Below are 23753 nucleotides of genomic sequence, written 5' to 3'. Positions count from 1 at the left end.
AATGAAATTGCAAAGAAAAGCGAGAATGGGAATGGGGTGGGAGAATCTAGAGATCATTTTTTCAGAGTCCCTTCCAAACGCTTTCTTGTAAGTCTAAACAAAGAAAAAAAAGGCAATAAACATGCATTAAGTAGAGCTTTGCTGGAAACTTTTATACTTTGTGCTATATGGATAACTGGGAGTACACTGGGGTTTAGCACTGTTCCATCTCTGTTATGTGGTGTAAATCAAACATTTTTCCTGGAAGGAAATGTTGTCTTTCACTCCCGAGTTTTAGTTTGTTTGTTTGTTTCCAACCTTGTCTATTTATGAAATCACTTTTAGTCAAGAAAAAACATTTTTCTTAAATACTTCATTTGAAGTGTGGTCTGTTGAGACAACTCTGTAGTATCCAGGGAAGCAGTGAAGCAGTCTTTCCAGCTTAGACCTCAGACCTTACATTTTCTTACTTGGTGAAATATTTACCTGAGGTCAAATCTCCTCCAGTACAAATTGAAATGTAAACATCCACATTATTTGGCTTGAAGAGGCACAGTTCCTTGTGAAGTCACAGCAAATAAATAACTAGGACTATGTAGAACCAGAGGGTGTCCTGAGGACTTTTGTGTACTCACGACATGATTATTTTCAAATTATTGAGGAACAGGTTTGCTTCCAGTTGAATAGCATCTTGGTTAGCAGATAGCTAGCCTGTAGAGGCAGTACAGCCAGTGCTAAGTTGTTGGGACAGATTCACCAAAGCCTCTGTATGCATACTGAACTTTGAATTAGAGCACATTCACACATTTATGGAGCTGAGAAGGCTGAGAAGAAATCAGCCATCTAACCCAATCTCTTCCCCAAATATTCCTGAGAGTCTTATAAGACATTCTCAGGTTTCTTGTGTCTATTCAGCAAAACACGAAAGAACATGCTCTTTTCAGAAGTGCAGGTACCCATAGATGATTGGAATGATGCCTAATATGAATCTGTACAATTTCCTTCTCTTTGCTGAAGACTTTTTTCATATCTGTAGGATGAAAAACTGTATGGATTTCATCCTTGAAGTTCATGTAATACGTAATGGTAGTGTAGGAAGCAAACTTACCTAAGCCATCTCTGCCAGTCGTCCTTTCCTGCCCTCCCAAACCCCCAGCTCTCCCAGTCCAACACCCTCCACATCCTTTCTGCCATTTTTCCCCATAACACTGATGGCCAAAGAAAACAGCATGTTGGAGATTATTTTCCTCTTTCTGCTTTGTATTCCCACTCCGTTTTCTCTCTAAAGCTTTCCTTGATTTGTTGGCTTTTCTAAAGAAACCTCTCTTGGGTTTGTCTTTATTGTGCGTAGCATAGTAGTCAGAAATGCTGATCTGTGACATGCCACAGACCTAATTTATCACAGGTCAGGGGTTTTGTGTGTGTGTTTCTGCATGAAGGCAGAGCAAGGAAAACAAACAAAACAAAGCAAAAAAATCACAGCAGAGAAAATGTAGCTTAAGCTTTGGGAAAAGCTTATCAGCTTTGTGGTTATTGGTAGAGGAAACCATTGAATATCCCTGGCTCTGATGTGCAAAGTGAGACAAACTACCCTGTGACCAGAGCTGAAGAAGAAATATTATGGTCCTTGCTCCCAGGATTGGAATGGATGAGCTAGTTCATCAGAATGCTGCCTCAGCTGACATGAGGATGATGTATGGCCCACCAACACATTGGTTAATCAGAAGATCAGCACAGAAGCAGAGGTGGCCAAACAGGAACTGATAGAGATTATGATTCATATTCATAGTCCCTATTGATTACTGAGTGAATCTTTTTAGAACTTGAAGCAGCTCCAAAGGGCACTGAGATGAGTATGGAAGAGAGAAAAAAATAAAGGCTGTTATGAGAAATAATTTAAAGACTACCAAGAGAGTAGGTGTGGGATTATCAAAGGCTCTGCAAGATACATTCATGTTGTCACGTTAACTTGAAGATTAAAGTTGGATGCTCCAGGCTGGCTCTCTGCTGGCCTAGCTGTGACCCCCTTCCTGGATAAGCCTACTGAATTCTTGGGCAGCAGTGCCTGGGCATAGCAAGGGATGCACTTGCATGCAGCAAATCCCATCCATGAAGTGCTGAATTGCAACCACCTCATCCCTGTAGTACAGAAAACTGTGGAATACAACTAGACACAGCTATCTAAGATGAACAGAAATAGCCAAAATAATTAAGATCCCAGGTTCACCTTTGCAAAGAGGTGTGTGTTCCCAAATCACTTTGGTGTATTTGACACTCAACCCACTCCACCCCCTAGATAGGTAGAAGAAGGAGATCTTTGTGGAGCAGAAAAGTAGATGTAAGGATGATTGAATGGAAAGGCCAGCTAGGGAAGAAGTGCCTATGAAGTTCCAAAAGCTAGAAGAGGGTTAAACAGAGTTAAAAACATTAAAGAGGGGTTGGACAGGACTCCCTTTAGGAAGGAAAATAGGATTGGGTGAAAGGCAAGAGGAAAAAATGTAAGGACAAAGTGAAAAGATTATTAAAATGTAGAAGAAATATGATTTAAATAATTTGCTGTAGATTTGGGTGCACTAAGCATACTGAGGACGATGACGAATGTGGCTCCAGACAGCAGAAGAAAATGTTCTATATAGACTTACATAGTGTCCTATTTGTAAGAAGCAAACTCAAGCAATTGCTGCCAGGGATTTTTGGAAAGAAAACAATTTTATTTTGAACAACAGAAAGGTCTAAAGCAAATCTACTGTGTAATAAGTAGAAATTGCATCAATGTAAGAACGATGAAGAAGTCACCCAGTATTATCATGGGGTCGTCTTTCTGCATGTTTTGCAGCCCTCACCCTCTATTTTCTTATTCCATAGTGAAGTATGGGGTCAATCTTTCCTCAGCAGTTGCATCAGCCATAGGAATGCATCACGTGGTGAATGAAATACCATGAATAATTCAGGACAAAATTTTGACTCATTTGAAAAGCAGAAGCTTAGCATTTATTGTTAACCTGTTCCCATATGATGTGAAATCTAGAAAAAATTATACTGCAATTTCTGGCGGAAAACCATTTAAAATATTTGAAAATATCCTTGCATTCATTTCATTTTGTTCAAAGGATGTTTCATATTCGGAATGTTCTAAAAGTGTATTTCACATTTTACCAAAAAAAACAAATCAGAAGAAAATCAGATATAGGATATATAATGCCTAAACATGAAATGCCATACATTTTTCTATAGATTACTGTGGCCACAAAATGTGATTACTTTTGTCTCAAAGCTGAATAGGAAATGTAACATCTAGTGCACCAAAGCTGACTGCACCGAGGAGTTAATGTCATCTTCTGTGACCATTATTGTGCATATAAACGCCACCATTGCCACTCATTAACATGGGTTTTTGGCTCCTGTAGTACCAGCATGACTAGAAACCTGCCTTTCACTGGGTTTAAGCCAAAAAGCTTAGCAACAAAAACACAAAGAGAAAAGCCAGCGTGATAAAGAGAATTCTTTGCTTAGTGATAAGGAGGTCAGAGTCAGGAGCTAGACAGTTTTTTCCCCAGCTTAGTACTGATTCATTGTGTGGCCTTTTGAGAGTGACTTTGTCCTATACTCCCTGAAGGTTTCCTCAGCTCTGAAATGACAGCCACAAGACCAAGCCACCAGGCAGCTGAGCTTATGGGTGACCTAACGGACCAGCACTTGTAAAGCACAAAGACCCTCCAGCAGGAAAGTGCTACAGGCAGAGGAGATGCTGCTCACCCCTCACACATGCATCATGAGGAATGTGTTCAGGCAGCAAAGCCGCTGACTAGGATCACATTGCTATGCACTGGCATTGCATTGTATGAGCACCCACATTCTGTATGGGGTATTAGAGCTGTGCCCTCCCAGGGTGGTGGGTCAGAGTGTCCTACCATTCGGTTCCCGCCCTGTTGATCTCTTCCCACCAGCACTCTGTCGGCTCACCGAGGCTCTGGGCTGCTGGCATGCAGGCATAGTTCCACAGTCTGTCGGAGCCTTCCTTCTTGCTGAAGACACTCCTGATGGCCACGATCACCTGCCCATGTGGGCACTGGAAGTTGAAACCTTGCCGGTATACGTTGACCCATTCATCATTATCTCCATAGTTATAGGGGCTGTCGTAATAGTCACCATACTGGCCCCATGCCACTGACACCAGAGGCAGGAATACCCAGAGAAGGACAAGGTCCATCCTGAGGATTTTTCTGGCTTAGAAATGCCCCACTGGCTTGTTGGGCTGGCCCTTTTATATCGTTTCTAACATTTGGCTTCCAGATGTTATGCTTCCAGATCCAAATGCAATGTGTCATTGCTTAGCAAAATTTCCCTGAGTTACAGACACGTCCAATTGCTTTTAAGGTGGAATTCTGCAAGTACAGTAACTCTGCAGGCCCTTGGAGCAGAGGGTTCTCACCACCACAAACCATCTATGCACTCAGCACAGAGCTACACTTTAGAGCTAGATACAGGTTGTAATACAGCAGCTGTCACATCCGTCTTTCATCCACAAGACAGCAGTTAGTTAAGTTTGAAAATGACTTGATTTGAAATTGAAACTCTATTTGAAGTTGCTGCTTTCCATCACAAGTAACATCCAATAAAATGTGATCATTTTGTTGCACACCCCAAATTTTTCTTTTCCTTAACTATGTTTGAAGGGATTCTGCCAGTTCCTAGAAAGAGGGGAGTAGGGTAGGGCGAAGGAACTCACTGCTGCTGTTGTGAAAAATCCTTTAGACATTTTAGTGTGGTTTGGTTGGAGGAGAGGTGGAGCCCAAATGACTTGAGAATTTGGCTTGACGTGGAATCAGCCACACTATGAAGCAGGGCATAAGCATCCATGCAGAGCTGATTTTACTGTGACTGTGAGTGAGCACCATAAAACGGTGGGCTCAGTGGGTATTTTAGTGTGAGGATAAGGCATGTAAACAAATTATGATCAATTTCATGTTACACTATATTCTGTTGGAATCTTTGAGCTACCTCACCTTTATCATGTTCTAGAAACAAAAAGTTACACCTGGGGAACTTCTGTGCTGCAAATTCAAAACCTGGCTTACTGCATGAAAGTGACTTCATGTGCCATGACCTTCAACCATTTATCAGAAAACAACCCTATTCTAAAGTGCATGGAATGGTGTACTTCATTTAGTCCATTAAGGCTGGAAAGACCACTAAGATTATGTAATCCAACCAATCAACTATGACTCTGACCACTCTAGACCATGTCACCCAGTAAGACATCTACCTTTTTCTTGAAAACCTCCAGAGATGGTGACTCCGCTGCCTTCCCAGGGTGCCTGTTCCAATACACCACTCTTTCTGAGAAGATGTTTTTCATAATATTGAACCTGAACCTCCCCTGGTGCAATTTAAGGCCATTACTCCTTGTCCTGTTACCTGGGATAAGAGACTAATCTCCACCTCTCTACAGCCTCCTTTCAGGTGGTTGTAGAGAGTGATAAGGTCTCCCCTAAGCATCTTCTCTAGACTGAACAATCTTGGTTCCCTCAGCTGCTCCTTATAAGACTTGTGCTTCAGTCCTTTCACCAGCTTTGCTGTCTTTCTCTGGACATGCTCCATGGCCTCAATATCTTTCTTGTAATGAGGGGCCCAAAACTGAACACAGTACTCAAAGTGTGACCTCACCAGTGCTGAGTAGATAATCTCCTCCCTAGTCCTGCTGGCTGCACTATCTCTCATACAAGCCAGGATTACACTGGCCTTCTTGGCTACATGGGCCTACTACTGGCTCTTGTTCAGCCGACTGTCAGCTAACACCCTCAGATCCTTTTCCTCCATGCAGCTTGCCAGCAGCTCTGCCCCAAGCCTGTAGCTGTGCATGGCTTTAGGAACGGCTTGGCATTTGGTCACAGAATTAGCCTCAGCCCATTGATCCAGATCCCTCTGCAGGGCCCTCCTATCCTCAGGCAGATTGCCACTTCCTCCCAGCTTGGGGTCATTTGCAAACTGACTGACTGCACTCAATGCCCTCATCCAGATTATCAATAAAGACATTAAATAGTGCCAACCCCAATACTGAGCCCTGTGGGGTATCACTCATGACCAGTCACCATCTGGATTTAACTCCATTCACCACCACGTTCTGGGCCTGGTCCTCCAGACAGGTTTTTACCCAGCAGAGAGTACAACTGTCCAAGCCACAGTCTGCTAGCTTCTCCAGGAGAATGTTCAGACCATATCTCTTCCAGTGAAATTACCACAAAAGATCCAGAGCTTGTTTCTTGCTGCAAATTTCTCTTCCAACCCTTTCACTATTCCTCTTCCTCATTTTGGCTACGCACAAACAATTCCATGGGAACTTTTATTCTTTTAGTAATTCTCTCTGAAAGAAGATTGGTGATGGATAGATGAGTGGATCTGCTCCAAACAGCAGCCCTTCTCTTGTCATCTCCAGACTCACAATGCTTTGCCTGGTCACTGTTTTGTGGGCACCTTTACTGATCAGCCCAGATTCCAGGAGCTGCCTTTGGCCTCTTAAAACAGGTGCTTACATGCCTATAGGTAATGACTTTATTTTATTTTTTTTGGTGGCAGAGCCTTGTTTGACAAAAATATAAGTACAGAGTTGAGCTCTCTGCATGGATCACAGTACAGCAGTAGCTGAGTTGCCCGTGCTCACAGCCATTGCAGATCCATATGAACTGTGCAGCTGAGAGCTGCTTATCTCGCTTAGGACCTCATCTCCAGCTGAAGCAGATGCTTGGAGAAGGGGGAAATACAATAGCATAGCACAGCCCTTTCCCTGAAGCTACCTTGCTCAAGATCTTAGTTAATAATAAGGGAGGACATAAGTTGCCAGAGTCTAAAGAAAGAGGAAATTGAAGGCTGAAAGAACATACTGTTCCCATGGGCATCAGACCGTAGGCTTGAACTGCACAGGCGCACATAAGTTTTTGAGCTAACTCAGTTGTTTACATTTTTTTTCTCTTATATCTTTAGACACGTAGTAAACATCTGGGAATGCTGCACACTGCTGGTCTCTGCATGCCCAAGAGGCATTCTGGAAGTCATTTGAGCAGTAATTGCAACATTATTATATATATGGTTGTCACCTCACATGACCCTTTATAAACACTGTTCCTTGGAAAGAGGTCTTCATATAACCCACAAAAAATCAGGAGCACGAGAGGAAGTGGAAGGAAGCCACTGAGGAGAGTAGGAAACAGTCTTCCTTTGCCTACAGTTTTCATGGTGTGAGGTTTCAGTGTGTCTGTTGACACTCTTCCTACATAAGGTCTACCCTGTCCAATCCTTTTTAGTGAATGAGATGGGACCTGCATGCTGCACCAGGATCAAGAAGCTAGAAAAAAAATGCTGCGCAGGATAGACAACGTGCATGAGAGATGTGGAACTACAACTCTCCCATATCAGCTGTGGCAGTGCAGATGTGTCCTTCTCAGAGACAACCTGAAAATCCACAATCACAGAACCACAGAATTGCAGGGGTTGGAAGGGACCTCAAGAGATTATCAAGTCCAACCCCCTGCTAAAGCAGGTTCCCTACAATAGGTCACACAGGTAGGCATCCAGATGGGTCTTGAGTTATCTCCTTCAAAGGAGATTCCACAGCCTCTCTGGACAACCTGTTCCAGTGCTCTGCCACCCTTACCATAAAGTTCTTCTGCATGTTTGTATGGAACTTAATACGTTCAAGTTTTAGGCCATTACTCCTTGTTCTATAACTGCATAGCATCAAGAAGAGCCTGGCCTTATCCATATGCCTCCCACCTCCCTTTAGATATTTATAAACATTATTCAGTTCCTCTCTCAAGTCTTCTTTTCCTGAGGCTGAACAGAACCAGGGTCAGGGTAGAAGATATACACTGCGCTCCCACCATTGACCCAGCCTTTGATGACATCATAGAAGGCTACCAGGCTGGTCAACAATGACTTGGACTTCTGTATAATCGTATCAGTACAGGTTAGGACGTGACCTGCAGGAGGGGAGCTCTGAAGAGAAGGATCTGGGGGTCCAGGTGGATGACAGGTTGGTGATGAGCCAGTAGTGTGTCCTGGTGGCCAAGAAAGCCAGCGGTATGCTGGGGTACATTAAAAGGAGCAGAGCCAGCAGGCCAAGGGAGGTGATCCTCCCACTCTACTTTGCCCTGGTCAGGTCTTACATGGAGTACTGTGTCTAGTTCTGGGCTCCTCGGTACAAAAAAGACAGGTATCTCCTGGAGAGAGTCCAGTGGAGGGCCATAACAATGATAAAGGCCCTGGGGCATCTCGCCTATGAGAAAACTTGGTCTGTTCATCCTTGAGAAGACTCAGAGGTTATCTTATTAATGTTTATAAATATCTTAAGTGTGAGAGTCAAAGAGACATGGCCAACCTCTTTTCAGCCATCTCTTCAGACAGGAAAAGGGGAAACAGCCATAAACTTGACATAGGAAGTTCTGCACCAATATGCAAAGGAACTTTTTACAGTAAGGGTGATAGAGCACTGGAACAGGCTGCTCAGGGAGGTTGTGGGTTCTCCTTCTCGAGATATTCAAGACCTGCCTGGGCACCTATCTGTGCAGCCTGCTGTAGGGGGGGCTGCTTTGCAGAGGGGCTGGACTCAATGATCTCTAGAGGTCCCTTTCAGCCTCTACAATTCTGAGATTGTGATTTCCCCTTAGTGAATCGCTGATTACTCCTAATAACCTTCCTTTCTTCCAATTGCTTCTAGAGAGTATTTAGAACAAGTTGTTCCATCACCTTTACAGGTCACAATTGGCTTTTGTGAAGTCCAGGCTAGCAATCCTACTTATTGCCTTGCTTCTTTTACACAAGATCTTGAGCTCCATCACCTCATGATTACTGCATCCTGAGCTGCTCCCAATCTTCACATCCCCAACCAGCCCTTCCTTGTTACTAAGAACAAGGTCAGGCAGCACACCCCTCCTCATCAGCTCCTCCACCACCTGCATCAGAAAGTTATTTTCAATGCACTGCAGGAATCACCAGGACCACGTGTGCCTGGCCATGTTGCATTTCCAAAAATTATCAGAATGGTTGAAGTCCCCCATATAAACCAGTACCAGTAATTCTGTGCTTTTTGGCTCCAGTGTTTTCTGGAAACTTTGAATAATATCAAGATTCATTTTGATAATGAATAGAAACAAGAGAGCAGAATTTCATACAGGAGGTATGTGATAGTTTTTAGTTGCCTTAAAAAGGGGGTTATTTGGGGGTGGGAGGAACTGTGGTTTGAAAACACCTATTAAGGGTTATAAAAAAGAATCCTATACATATACAAATTTTCATTCTGAGCATTCATTAAATAGAAGGCTGTTTGGTTCATGGAGTAAAGCTGAGACTACACGGGGCTTGGTTTGTTAACTTTTCACACCACTGTTCCAACCCAGATAATTCCACTGGTGTTGGCAGTGCTGAGAGATGCAACTTTGGTTGTGTTTCCATTGACTCACTATGCTAACCACTATGCTTTTTTCCATTCTGACCAGTGAGTCAAACTGAGCTGTTGAAGGTCCAGTGGCTAATAGTTTGGAACAGACTTGAGAAGAGCTGCAAACTGATCTGCAGCTGTGTGACTTTGAGTGGCTTTGCACTGGGTGCATAATTCAAAAGTGTTTAAAAATCTGTCTCTCTGAAATAATCTCCTCATTAATATGAGTTTAAGCAGGTCAGCTGCCTGCTTTGCACATTCAGTTTTTGAAAAAGCAGAAAGTGTCAATGAAGTAGCAAATATGAGGTGCTAGGGCCAACCTTTTGATATTAGTTCCTTGCTATGGCATGTATATTGGATGGTGATTTTACTCCATTTTATTTCTTAGAAATGCTTCATTTAATCCACATAAAAGTGTTTGTTTTCTGTCATGCCCAGAGATGGCAGATAAAAGTGATTATTGTTTATATCCCCCCTCCCTGGCCCAACTTTGAAGTTTGCTCTTCTTTCAGCACTGTTAGAGCTAGAAACCTTAAGAGAGATGACCCTTCCAACCTGAGTTATTCTGTATTTCTCTCCTGCTGCAGATACTGTATGCAGCATTACCTAGCACTGCAGGCATTATGAGTGCTTTGGAGCCATTAGCAGTGCTGCAGCATTCTCATTCATTGCCATGCTATAGCCATGAAATGCAGAAAGATAGTGCTTGGAACTACCATCACAGTTCCAGCAGTGTTATTCAAATGAATAACAAGAACCATAATCTTACGGGGGGTTATTTTAGCATTTAAGCTCCATTAAAAAATAGGGGAAAGAAGATAAAAGCTTTATTTATTTTTTGGTAAATAATAATTTGATGTTCTTCCATCTGAAAGGTGTAACTCGTGGACAATCTTTTTTGGTCAGTTGGTTTTTGCCCCCCTCTGAAGGCAGAAGGGGCATGTAAAGGTGTTATTCACAGCATTTGGTCCTTCTGGTGCATGAGAAGAATTTCATTCCATGCAATGCAGGACTTGGAAATGAAGCTTTGCATTTTGTACTGGGGAAGGAGTCTGAATGTGTATCCCCTGAACCCTGAAGTTCTCTATACACAAGTAGGGCTGAAGCAGCAGCAGCAGCAGCAGTACACTGCCTGATTCCAAGCTAGTGTAGCCACGTCATGGCAGTTCACAGTGAGAAGAAAGTGTTTTTCTTCTCAACTCGTCGCATCCGTGGGGTCACACATTTTGTATATTTCATTATACGTTGTCTCAGAGTGCTGCTGGCAGTCCCAATAAAGCAGAGCAGCTTGGATGAGTCAGGAGATGCTGCTGGAGCTGTAATTTGAACTCAATTGCTGATTACTTTTCTGTGCCATCTTTGCAGCGTGACATTTTCTTGTATAAGCTTTCTGCGCTGTCAGTTTTCATAAAGGTGTGAGGATTTGGGGTGCCTTGTTATGATTTTGAAATGAGGTTACGCAAGCCTTGGCAGTGTGGAGAAAGATGAATCTGCTAAGAGAGCTGTGCTTCACAAGGGGCACGTTCCTTGTCAGCTTCTTATCTCAACAGTATTACCTTCCTTTTGAGTAATATGGGGAGGGCTGAAGATCATTTGTCAAGATTTCCTACTGTTAACGGCATTTTTTCCTAGCACCTTTCACTTGATGTTTTCAGGGTATTTTGATTAAGTTCATTCACATTCTTCAAAAGCAGGAAATGTTGAAAACTCTTTATTTATGCAGTAGGTCCAGTGGTCTGCTCAATGTCAGATACCACCTCAGGTCTAGAAATAGATTTTAAACTCTGCAGTCTAGACCATCACCTTTTCCCACCTCCTTGCTTCAGCTTCCCTACAGAGACCCTGCTTCAGCTTTTGCTTTGCATTCCTTTCTGTGTAAAAGGGGAGTTACTGCTTAAGACTGGAGGATATTAGAGGATACCACAGAGCTGTTACCTCTTTGAAAGTAGCAGTAGAAAACTCAGATGTGATGCCACCTGAAATATTGCTCTGTAGAAAGAAAGCAGTGTTGTTTCCAAGGTTGTCATAAGCCTTTTGGATTACTTCTGTAGTTTTCTGCCTGAATGCATGTTATTAAATAATGGTTTTGTTAATAGAAAAAGGAAATGTAAACTTATGCAAAGTCATAGAGTCCCTGAAAAAAGGAAAAGCTGAGGAAGCTGCACTCATAAATGTTAGTAAAGAAACGACTGAAGCAAATTTTCTTGGGCTGGGAAGCTGTCTAGATGCTGCCATAAATTTTTTTTGTCTTCAAATCTGAAATGTAATGCTTATGCTTTGGAAATCATAGAATCATAGAATGGTCTGGGTTGAAAAGGAACACAATGATCCTTGAGTTTCAACCTCCCTCTATGTGCAGGGTTATCAACCAGCAGACCAGGCTGCCCAGAGCCACATCCAGCCTGGCCTTGAATGCCTCCAGGGATGGGGCATCTACAGCCTCCTTGGGCAACCTGTTCCAGTGCATCACCACCCTCTGAGTGAAAAACTTCCTCCTAATATCTAACCTTAACCTCCTCTGTCTCAGTTTAAAACCATTCCCCCTTGTCCTATCACTGTCCACTCATGTAAACAGTTGTTCTCCTTCCTGTTTATATGCTCCCTTCAGGTATTGGAAGGCCACAATGAGGTCTCCCCTGAGCCTTCTCTTCTCCAAGATAAACAAGTCCAGTTCCCTCAACCTTTCCTCATAGGAGAGGTGCTCCAGCCCTTTGATCATCTTAGTGGCCCTCCTCTGGACCTGTTCCAAGAGCTCCACATCTTTCTTGTGCCTGTTGTTGTCATTGGTGATTTACAGAATGGTTTACAGAAATAATTTCTAATAGATTTACTTGGGGACAGTTGTCCCATTTCTGGCACAGCCATCCCTCAGATTATGGCACGACAAACTGTGTAACTTGACTATTGTACATGTATATCAAGAAGTCATGAACAGTTAATGAACAGAAAAATATGTGTTACTTGTTTAACTCTGCTAATAGCAAAGAAGTTAGATGATCCCTGCTCTTCAAACTCTGGCACAGTTAATCATAACAATCCAGGCTTTTGTCAGAGCAGCGATATAACTGCTCCTTCCCACTTTACGCATCAGGCTGTGAAAGCTGCCCCAGTAAAAGCTGTAGTATCTCTTGCAATTTGTGCTAATAAATTCATTCCCTAAAGTTGTTGCAAATTACAGAGCTGTTGCAATTACAGTGACTCTTCCAAGATCATTACAGTGAGGAAAAGCCAATTTGACGAGCGTGTGTAATTACAGTTTCAAATGTCAGGACAGAGCACAGTATTTTTCCAATTACATGTCACTGCTGAAGTTCAGGTGGCTTTTCCTAGTATCCTTTGTTAAAAGGTTTTTTTAAACTTGTTACTGCTATTGTCATCACTATTTACTTTAGCATGTACGCCTAAAATCCAAGCCTGTTCTCTAGCTACAGTCCCGAACTGAGCTGAGTCAAGCATGGAAGAGCAGTATTTGAAGGTAAAAATGCCAAAAGGAAAGAAAAAAAATCCTCAAGGCTTCATCAAATGGAGGCATTGATTCAGGAGAGAAGCCAGATGCTTTGGTCTGAGTCAGTGCTGAACCCCTTCACAGAATTAGCAGGCCATGTTTTTCAAGGACCTTTTTATGCAGGAGCTGAGTAACCGCATCCCCTTTTTCATCAAATCTGTCCTCATCTTTTTTTAATATCGTCATTTATGTCTACTCTGTGGGCTAAATTCCAGCTCAGCTACTTCGGTACTATCTAAAAATTGGCCATTTGTACTTTATATAGCTGGAGAGCTTTCTTGGGAGAGCAGTCATCACCACATCATCAAAGGCAGAAATATTCTGAAGCTTGTTATTATTCTTTCATAAAGATATTTCTTCACTGAACTTGTTGGACCTTTGTATAAAATTGGTATTAAACACGTATTCTGTCAGCAGCATGCAGCTTGTGTGCAGCTTGAGCTCTGCTTCATCAGCAGTTGTGTGAGAGCTGAATTTTAAACCCTAGCACCAGGAGTGGGAAAAGGCAGGAAAGCAAGTGAAGCTTGGTGAAAGTGGTGACAACAGTGAGGGTAAGGCACAGCACGTGGCTTCTGGTCATGGCTCTTGTAAGAGCGGGGCAAAATTGTGGCAGAAAGGGCAGGGAAATAAATGTATGTATTTTTAAGCTATGTCCAAAGGAAGTCACAAAGATGGGGAAGGCTTGGGAGGGCAAGGTCTGTAAGGAGGGACTGAAGTTCTATGGTGTGTTCAGCCCAGAGCAGAGGAGGCTGAGTTTGGACAGCGGACTCAGACATTGGCTTTGGATTTGGTGTGGTGCTGTGCGGAGCACTGTGTTGGACTTGATAATCCTTGTGGATCCCTTCCGACTTGGGATATTCTGTGATTCTATAATGCATGTGGGGTTTTGAACTGAAAACAACCTTCTTCTTCTCCACACCTGTTTAAAGTTTAGCCTCAGAATGTGTAGCTTCAGCTGATTCTTAAAATCTGCTGTGATAAAATGGTCAGGAAAAACGTTGAATTCTAATGCAGAATAAGTTAGAAAAAGCAATCAAAGTATTTCTAAGCTGTTTTTCTTAATCTAGGAAGCGATACAAAATAGGCACAAGTCCTATTTTCTCCATTTTGTGAGTCTCACACAAAACCTGTTTTCATTTATGGCTGAGTTTAATCCATGAGAATTTTTGTAGAGGAGGCCGCAGTAGCCAGCTGTAGCATTTCCAAAATCTGCAGACCTGGGCTAGGGCTGAACATGGGTCCCCAAATTCCAGAGGTGTGAGTGTAGCCATCTGACTGCGCAGCGTTAAGAGCTCAGTCAGTTGTGATTTGTGTCATGGAACAGAGATGTCCGTGCTGAGTGGGTCTCTCCTTCACATCACTTTGATATCATTAGAAAGCTTTCACGTGGCATTCTCTAGTACATACCGTGACTTACAGATCATAATATCGCTGTGAAATGCTGGGAGGGAAATTTTGAACTAATCACTCATAATAGCTCTGGACAGGCCCACAGGGTAAGTCTGAGGTCAGGGCTGGATTGATCTTTGATGTGAGTATGGCAGTAGCTGTAATTCGCTTACTGGTCATGGGAATGAGACTGAGCCAAAACCAGTATTCCTCGTGCTAGATAAGGGAGGATGGGGTGAGAATGTGACATACTTGAGTTTCATTTTTACAGCAGTGCAATGGTCCCAGTCTCTGCACAGTTCATTTATGCTAGTGCAATACAAATACTGAGCAGAACTTGTGGGGTTTCATCCCAGTTTTGTGCTCTCTCTGTGCAGGTTTCTTTGTGTCAAAATAACATTCACCAAAGGAGGCTGCTATTCCCCAGTCCCTATTATGTGGAAAATGAGAAGAGATGCTTATATGGTCCCTTCTGGCTATATGGTCTTTGAATCCTGATAGCTGGAGTGACAACACATCCACCACAGCCAAGCTCCCAGCCCCGCTCCTGGTGCCTTGCTTCTGTTTGCATTTCAGTTACTGGAATGGTTTCTCTGTTCTTTTACCTTTCCTTCTTTGGTAGTATTGCAATTGATTGGAGAAGAGGCATGGAGGGAGGTTGAGAAAGTGTGGGGAAGGGGCTTCTGCATACTGTCACTATAACTTGTTGTGACCTTTTGGATTTTCATGCCGGCTCAGCCATCCACCACTCCTCATGTGACTATTACCTCATGTTTATTGTAATAGCAACTGCCTGCCCCAGAGATTTAATGGTGGAAGTGAAAATGTTCGAGAAACAATCTGCCAGCTTAAAATTAACACTGTTGCTGCAGGCAGATTTTTCTCCAGCTCTTGACCTGTGTAGTTGCTCAAAATATCCTCCTGCTTTGTAATAGCTTCAGAGCAATGCGCTGAGACAATCCCATGCTCCTGATGTTGGAATTCTGCTCCCTTATTTCACCCTGCCTTGTTGTCCATACATCTACCCCATGCTGTTACACAGCCCTTCCTCCCCACATGCTGTCCCTCTTTTCTGGCTCTGAGAAGTGAGGCCACTAATGAGTGCCATCAAGCCCAAAGGCCTGCGGTCTGTGTGGGTGGACAATAAACGTGGCTTTCTGCGGCTGTGCCAGAGGAGCTTCATCTGCCCAGAAGAGGCCATGCTGCTTGGTCTGCATGCAACTCCTCCTTCCCATACGTGTACCACTGAGGTGCCCAAGTCTCTTGCAGCATGTCCCCTTATGTATTATTTCTTACTTTTTAGAGCATCCACACATCTTTCTGTTCCTGGATGTAGGTAGTCATCATGGTGATTCCACTTCTAACCGTGAAAGATGGTCCCTGCAGATTGCTGTTAGTGTGAGGTGTTGTATTTCAGCTTCACTCCAATTACAGATATTGTACCATAGAATTATACATATCTCTTTTATGTCACAATACCCCAGGCCCATTAAGGTATTTAGAACTTTACCTCTCTTAGTTTCCAAGGATGGATTACTGGTTAAACCTGCTTGTTGACAAGTATACACCTTGATATATGCATCAGGTGCTGTGTGGAAGGTGGTCAACTAACATTAAATATCTCTCTGAGGGCCTTACAGGCTTCATATTGTTCAAAAAGACTAGGAAGCTTTTCAGTCACAGTGGAAATGTAAGGAGATATTTATACCACCCAGCTTTATGCCCATTATTAAATGGGAGAGGGGAGGTTGTTTTTTCTCAGCTTCCCTCAGCTGTCATTCTGGATTTGACTCCTGCTTCATATCTACTACTCAGACTTGAAACCTCTTTACCCCTATGCTAACAGCTACCTCATAGTGTACTCAGCATCTGCTTGTTGCTCTGCCGCAGGCCCACAGAGTATTCCAGGCTGAATTGTTGTGGCATTTGGAAATGTGGGAAACTTGTACTATTCTACCTGGTGCTTCCCAGAGTGGAGAGAGGGAAGAAAAGCATTCCAAGCTACAGAGCAGAGTTTTGCTTTACCTGAGTCAGGGATTTTAGCATCTTTGCTGCTGTGGAGACCTCACCCAGGTGGATTCAAACTAGGTGAGATCTGCTTTCTCCTTCTACAAGTTCCTTACCTTTGTGAAGGGATTATAGACTTTTTCCAAGTGTGGCCAGTAATTGCTGTTGTCAAGGACCTCATTACATGGCATTTACATATCTTGCTTCATTATCTTGTGAGCAGAGGGTGGCTGGAGGACATTTTTGCTGCTACCCTGTTTGGCTAATTATGAGCAGCTCCTGCTCACCTGCTGTGCAGAGGTGACAGCAGTGACAGCTCAAAGGAAAGTTGCTTTACCCTGGGGATATCTGGAGTTTGAAATGAAAAACTGGAATACGGAGAATGCAGCATACCTGAAAGCTAGTCTCAGTGGTCATTGTATCTGTTCAAATGAATGGAGAACAGTTGGGTAACAAAGATATCCCCTTAGTCCTGCAATTCAGCTGAGTGATTAACTGTATCAGTGCAGGTGACAGGTAGACTTGATGCTGTCCTTGCTTAAATAGCATTCCAATACAGTTAGCATAGAAACAAAATTATATTTCCATGGCCATCTAATTACATAGGCATGTTTTTTGTTTTTCACTGTCAGGTTCAAAAAATGTGGTACTCCAAGTCCTTAAGGTGAGGCTGTAGCCTTTTTTGCAGCAGTCCCACGCTGCCATAGTTGGTTCTGATCTGTGATGTGCTTTTCTCACCATTGCTAGTTGTTGTACATTTCTCAGTTGGATTTCTCTTGTTTGTGGTGCTGGGCCAGAAGAGTTCTTCCTCATCAACACAGCAGGTGTTTCTGAGAGCTCCTGCAATGTTATTTCGGTAGCTGGGATTTGTACTCTTGAGCCTTGCAGCTCCTGAGCCTTCTGTTAATTTTCGAACGTGCAGAATTTGCCGTCACACCACACAACTTACCGTGCCTTCTGCCTATCCACACGGCGGGTGAGTTTTGTAAAAGCACTCTTGTATTTTATTGCCTTGCCTCACACTGTGCTTGATCCAATAACTGCTTTCACCAAGAAAGAAAATGCCTACGTGGCTATTAACATCTTCAGCTTTTCTAATCACAGCAAATTCTGATGGCTTGTCAACTACATCCACAGAATAACACATCTATTCCCTTTCTTTGCTGTATGCTCCAGGTTATTTTATTGCATTGAAAGCTCCAACAGCTTTATTAGCGCACCAGGCTCTCCATTATTCTTCTCACTTTAGTGTATTTACAGCCCCCGCTCATTATCAGAGGTCACTGTGAGTCTGTCTCTTGAAGGATAGCCTTGAGAGTGAATAAACTTGGTGTAAGGGAAACTGTTGATCACAGCCTGGATCTCTGATGAACCATCTGAGGCAAGCGACGAGTCAGCTGTGGGAGCTGACTCTACCTCTCCTAGATCCCTTTTAAGGGCTGACCACCACTAAGGTAGCATTTCTTTCTGGAGATTGCTCCTTTGTGGAGTTTTTGCGATGAGCCTCAGTGTTGGTGAGAATCCATCTCAACTGAAAGTCTCAGCACTGGTGAGTCTTTTCTTAGATACCCTCTGGCTATTTACTCTGTAATTGCAACTATACGTTTATTATTTACCTTATTTGGATAAATGAAGGGAGGGGAGTTGCTAGAAAATGTAAAGACAGTTATGGAAAGAGTGAAAAGGAGCCAGCAGAACTCTAAAAACCTCAGAAAATAGTTATGTGTTTGGGTTGTATGTAAGATGAAAGTATAAAAGGGCAGGCAAGAGAAGTGGGAGCAGAGTAGCTTGTGCTTGTATTTTGTGACATGATTAAGAAAATTCTTCTGCTCATAACTTGAATGACTGGCTAAATTTGGTGTCCACACAGTGTCAGCACTTGCTAGTTCTGAAGCTCATGCTTTAAGCTAACTGGAGTTCACAGAACAACAGAATCACAGAATGGCTTGGGTCAGACAAGACCTTAAAACACATCTAGGTCCAACCCCCTGCTGTGGGCAGTGACATATCCCACCAACTCAGGCTGCCCAGGGCCCCATCCAACCTAGTGTTGGATACCTCCAGAGATGGGACATCCACATCTCTCTGGGCAGCTGTGCCAGTGCCTCACCACCCTCTGGGTAAAAAAAAATGTCTTCCTAACATCTGATATCACCCCTCTTTTAGTCATTCCCACTTGTCCTACCAGATATGGATGGATATGCCTCTTACTACTAGGTTAAGCTGCTTCTTTAGTCGTATCCCTGGTGGAGCACAGGAAACAGTGGCTTGTCTTAAGGAGCCAGCAAATTTTCATCATGAGCTGAAGGGGGTGAGAACTGGAAGGTGCCATTCTGCTAACTGTAGGCGGTGGCACCCGTAGTACTCACACTGTGATGAGTATGGGATAGTTGAATGTGGAGGGTACCTCTGGAGGCCTCTGCAAGTCAGGGTCAGCCAAGATCAGACCCAGCTTTACATAGCATCGTCCACTCTTGAAAACCTCCAAGGATGGAGAATCAACCTGTATTTTTTTTCTTCCCTCAAAGAGAAAGTCTCTGTGCATGTCAACAAAATATCTTTGTGACTCAGTCAACTTGGAAACAGAATTGAAGCTCCTGTTACTCTACTACTTCTGCACTCCTCTGTTGTTATCTTTATCACTGTCCCATTCTAAGTGATATATTGAAAGCTTTGCATGTTTCCATTTAAGAGGAGTGTGCTGCTTCTGTGCCTCAAAGTACTTAGGAGCATGGATATAGATGCATGCCACGTGTGCAGTGGAAGTCAAAGACATTTTCTCAGCCTACATTAGGCACATTTACCAGCCCTCATCTGGTTATTTCGATGAAGCATGCAAAAGACAGCAGTTAAAAAGAGTACATGATTGTTTTTTATGCCAGCAGTGTGTTAGACCAATTGCCTGGGGAACTGTCATTGTCCCTGGCTCAGTGGTGCTGCAGCTCTCCAAATGCCCTGGCAACCTTGCACCCAATAAATGAACTGTGCTAATTGCTTGAAACTCTTTTTATGCCTTCCTTCCAAAAAATATCCTCATGTATTTAAACCTAAGCTTTGATATATCGGCAGCTGAAGTGAAGGTCCTGGTTTACTAAATTCCCAAGTCTTGGACTGATAAATCCTGACATATGGGGTTTAGTCACAGCTAGGCTGTTCTGTATCCTGTAGGAAGTTACTGTAGCTCTTCCTTTTAGGCCTTCTGCTCATTTTTGACCTTTCCAGTCTGATGCTGTAGGCTCAATTTTTAAGCTACTATCTCTTACTACAAATTAGTCAATAAGTGTCTTGCACCCCCAAGCAAATGCCCATATGTACTCGCTATTCACTATTTGTCTGTTGCTTCCTGCTGTCTGTCTTTTCACAAGAAAACTGTTAAGAATCTCTGTCTTGTACCCCTGTGGAATGAGATGGGGAACAAAGCTTGCAACAATTCAGCAGAAAATGAAAAATTGTTTCTTACCCAGCAGTTATAATAACCACCACAAGCCTGTCTCTCCAGACATATGATTTCCCAACATTAAATGAATTCGACATTTACAGCTGCTCTTATTTGTTCCAAGAGCCTTGCCTCTTTCTTCCCACTTAAAGGGCTGTTATGCTCAGAAAATTGTTACTATTGGCACCAAGAGGGTTCCTTATGTCTTTCGTCAAATTTACTCGGAGCATAAACATGGATCAACAACAGGAAGCTCCCTGGCTTTTGTGGCCTTTGGGTTGTGGTGGGAAAAAAAGGCTTTTGCTAACTCATAGCTCTGCAAACCTGGATCTTAGGATCTGCCTGAACAGTACAGAAGTGATGGAGGGCATTGAAGGAGAGCGTGACATACAATGGCTGTGCAGTAACGACAGAGGCAGCTGGCTTTACACTCTCATCTCTCTCCTGCTGCCACAGAGGATTTATGATGTCATAACAGGCTTTGTCATGAGCTGAATACCAGTAGTGCTTCTCCTGGGCCATAGTACAGTCAGCATTTTTGCTGCATTGGCTTCATTGCCCTGTTTAAATACTCTTGTGAGCTGACAGGCCAAGTCCAGAGCTGCATGTTAAGATCCCATGCTGTGCTGCAAGCAGAGTAATGACAGAGTTGCAGGAATAAGGAAATAATGTGCCCTGTAAGGCAGAGATTGACTAGGGAACAGGAAAAAAACCTTAGGGAGAGTGTTGCCAAAATTTTCTTCTTCCCTGTCATCCACTGCAGAGAAAATAATGTTCATACAGTTACTGCTGCACGAACTGTCTGATGTAGTCTCTGCTGTCAGTATCAGAGAGCTATGAGCTGCCTTCATACATAACAGACAGATCCTGATTCCTGTACTCACTAGGCTGGGATGATGGGATCACTTATTGTTTCACCAAGATGAAACTCAATTAGAGAAAGCATCTTTGCTGCAGTGTGTACCTCTCTTACTAGCATACTCTGTCTATTGTTGTCTCTTGCTCACACTCCAAATATGAAACTCTCAAGTGAGGATCACTAGGTGTTTGCGGTCCTTAACACAATGGGATCCTGTTCTTCCCTCAGCTGTGACTATCGCCATCACATCAGCATTCGTTTGTTTACATCAACTGTCCTTTCTTTAGGAAGCTCTGCTGAGAACCGTAATGATAACAAGGACAGAGCACTGCTTTTCTCAGCCATGCCTCTTTTCAAAAGTATAAATGGCTCAGCTCTTGATGGCACCTTGAATAACATTTTTCTGCAGATAGCAGTGATTATTTTCTGAGTTGGCTTTTCTCTTTTATTCCTACCTGGTGGTTTTGTTTTAGTTTTTTCCACAGTAGTATTTCATAGCTTGCCAATGCTTTCCATTAAAGGATCTTGAGGCATTTGTACCTATGGATGTTTTTGTTTTCCAGGTCTGTGAATCTGGATCTGATTCCCTACCACTCTTCTCATGTAAATACATGCCAAACAGCACTCACACCTATCAACCCTACTTCTCTTTGACATGCTAACAGCTAGGAATCTCACACAGCAAACTCCCATCTATTTCAAAGACCTTGGACAGTGGCAGTAATTTTCATCTCCTTTTTTTTGTTTGTTTTTTGCTTTTTGTGGGTTTTTTTTTTGTGTGTGTGGCCTATTATAGTGCTGGCATTTAACTGTGTGTTATAGATGTTTTGCTTTATAAATAGGTCAGTGTTTGCCCTGCAGTGCACCCAACAAAGAGTCGAGTCACCTATGTATGTTATAGCTTGAGGAAGGGAAGAATGTAGGATTTGTGGATTATATTATTGTTCTTGTTATTTGTAACCCTTCCAAACACTAATATAACTCCTGCACATGGTTATTTCCAAAGCTCTGGGTGATGTGCTCTGTGGAATAAGAATGGTCAATTCAAAATTCTGTTTCTGCTGACGCAGGTACTCTCTGCATTTTAAACACTGTGTAAACACCTTATATACATAGATTTGTTATCCTGTTTTTAATGCATTGAAGCAAAGAGCATCAGCTAAGGATGAGGGGAAGCTTATTGCCAATGTAAGGACACAGCAGAAGCTGTCTAGCAGTTGCAGTAAAAGAGGAACGTTTTTTCCACCCCTTTCAATTCCTCTGGCCTTTACCCCACTTCTTCCACTCCCTCACATTCACTCCTGAGTAGATCTAAGAGTTCAGTTGCTAAGCTGAATCAGTTTTTGCTCACTTCACTACAGCTGTTCAGTAGAGCAGATGTATGTGTCATGATGGGTTTTATGATGTGGGTGGCACTCCTGTGTACACTAGGTTGACAGGGGCTTGCAGCCCCTAGCTTACAGTGGGTCTGGAGCACAGGTCATATGAGGAGAGGCTGAAGGACCTGGGAATGTTCAGCCTGGAGGAGGCTCAGGGGAGACCTCATTGCTCTCTATAACTTCCTGAAGGGAGGTTGTAGTGAGCTGGGGGGTTGGCCTCTTCTCTCGTGTCATTAGTGATAGAACTAGAGGGAATGGCTTCAAGCTACGGCAGGGGAGATTCAGGCTGGACATTAGGAAGTATTATTTCTCAGAAAGGGTGGTCAGGCACTGGAATGGACTGCCCAGGGAGGTGGTGGAGTCACTGGCCCTGGGGGTGTTCAAGGAACAATAGGATGTTATGTTGAGGGACATGGTTTAGTGGGAGCTATTGGTAAAAGGTGAATGGTTGGACTGGATGATCTTGTAGGTCTTTTCCAATGTTGGTGATTCTGTGATTCTTTTTTAGCCTGTTCAATGTGTGCTGCAGGCTGCTAAGGCTGAGATTATTTGACTTTCTGTATCTTCTCTAAAATAACCTCTACCTATGCTTCTCCCTTAAAGACATTAAAAGATCTGAGACTATGTCTTTTAAATGAGTATTCTCAGAGAGATGACTCTGTTTGTATCACCTTGCCAGTTATCTGTATTAAGGTAAGGCAAAACAGAGATTAAAAAACAACAATAGCCCCATGCTGCTAAGCTGCCTACCAGCTGGTCCAATTTAGCAGCATATGCCAGTTGCTTCTACTCAAGAAAAGCATCAGAGACTAGAATAATAACACAGATGGAAGATTTTCAAGAGGTTAAACCAATACCATGGGGGTTGTACCTCAAGTGCCATTTTGTCAGTCGGCGTCATTGTCCTAGGTGTCCCAGTGCTGGTGGAAATGGTAGCTTTAGATGGGACAAAAAATGAGCTTCCTGCTGTGCTATTTTTGCCCATGAATAGAAGCTGTCACAGCCTTATTCTAAACCTGTGATTACTTATCCGTGCCCTTATGTGGCACTTGTTGCAAGAGACTGGTTATCTTCTGCCTTACTCAGAATTTCCCTGTCATTCTTCATTTGTAAAATCAAACCTTCTGTGTCAAGCCCTGGACTGCTGCTAAATAAGTAAATGTTTTTCTGTTGTGGGAGATTTGCCCTGGATACAGAGCGGAGGGTAGATTGAAAAGGCCAGTGTTAGCTGTGATAATTGATAGAATGATGAAACTTGTTTCAGTTGAACAACTAGGGTCATTCATATGGGTGGAACTATAGTATAGTGGTGGAACGTTGATCTGGGAAGAGAAACTTCTTCAGGTTGGAAATTCAGGTACAGCTGGTGAAGCCACATCTAAAGATGGGCTTTTGTTCCCCCTTAAAGTTTTAAGTGCACTTCAGCTTTTGAAGCTAACCCACTCTGCTGGAGGACTGCCCAGTCTTGCTTTGGCTTGCCTTTCTCTGGATTCTGGCCATGTGAGAGATGTTAGCTACTTTGGTTGTGTTTTAGAAACATGGAAAATGTGGCTCATGTAACCCCATGTTAATGGATTGCTGAACTCTTCAGGCAGAGGTTGTCTTTTGCACTTTCCATTTTGTGCTCAAGAAGGAAGTTTATTTTTTGTCTAAATCTCATCCCTGTTGATAGTTTACAAAGTGAACTCTCTTGCAGAAGTTGCAGGTTCTGCCAAGAGCAGGAAGGGAAACAAGCCCTACCACGAAGGTGTATCATTTCCACTAGG

General features: G+C 43.1%; 1 protein-coding gene and 1 long non-coding RNA gene across 3 annotated transcripts in view; one reads left to right on the top strand and one right to left on the bottom strand.

Annotated features, from left to right (window-relative positions):
- DPT (dermatopontin) overlaps positions 1-23753 on the bottom strand; it is a 143263-nt gene that overhangs the window by 21788 nt on the left and 97722 nt on the right. Inside the window, exon 1 of one of the 2 annotated variants that reach the window (XM_072337678.1) lies at positions 3891-4240. The exons of the other annotated variant lie outside the window; for it this stretch is intronic. Coding sequence (XP_072193779.1) covers positions 3891-4189 — 299 coding nt within the window. The 5' untranslated portion in view covers positions 4190-4240. Of the gene's footprint in view, positions 1-3890; positions 4241-23753 lie in introns of those variants that run through there. 2 annotated transcript variants of the gene reach the window in all.
- Positions 1-23753, top strand: part of LOC140252707 (uncharacterized) — a 195200-nt gene that overhangs the window by 138108 nt on the left and 33339 nt on the right. The window lies entirely within an intron of this gene.

Source organism: Excalfactoria chinensis, chromosome 1 (genome assembly GCF_039878825.1).
Source record: "Excalfactoria chinensis isolate bCotChi1 chromosome 1, bCotChi1.hap2, whole genome shotgun sequence".
Lineage (NCBI taxonomy): Eukaryota > Metazoa > Chordata > Aves > Galliformes > Phasianidae > Excalfactoria > Excalfactoria chinensis.
The sequence above is the reverse complement of the archived record's forward strand: the minus strand, read 5'-3'. Positions and strand labels throughout refer to the sequence as shown.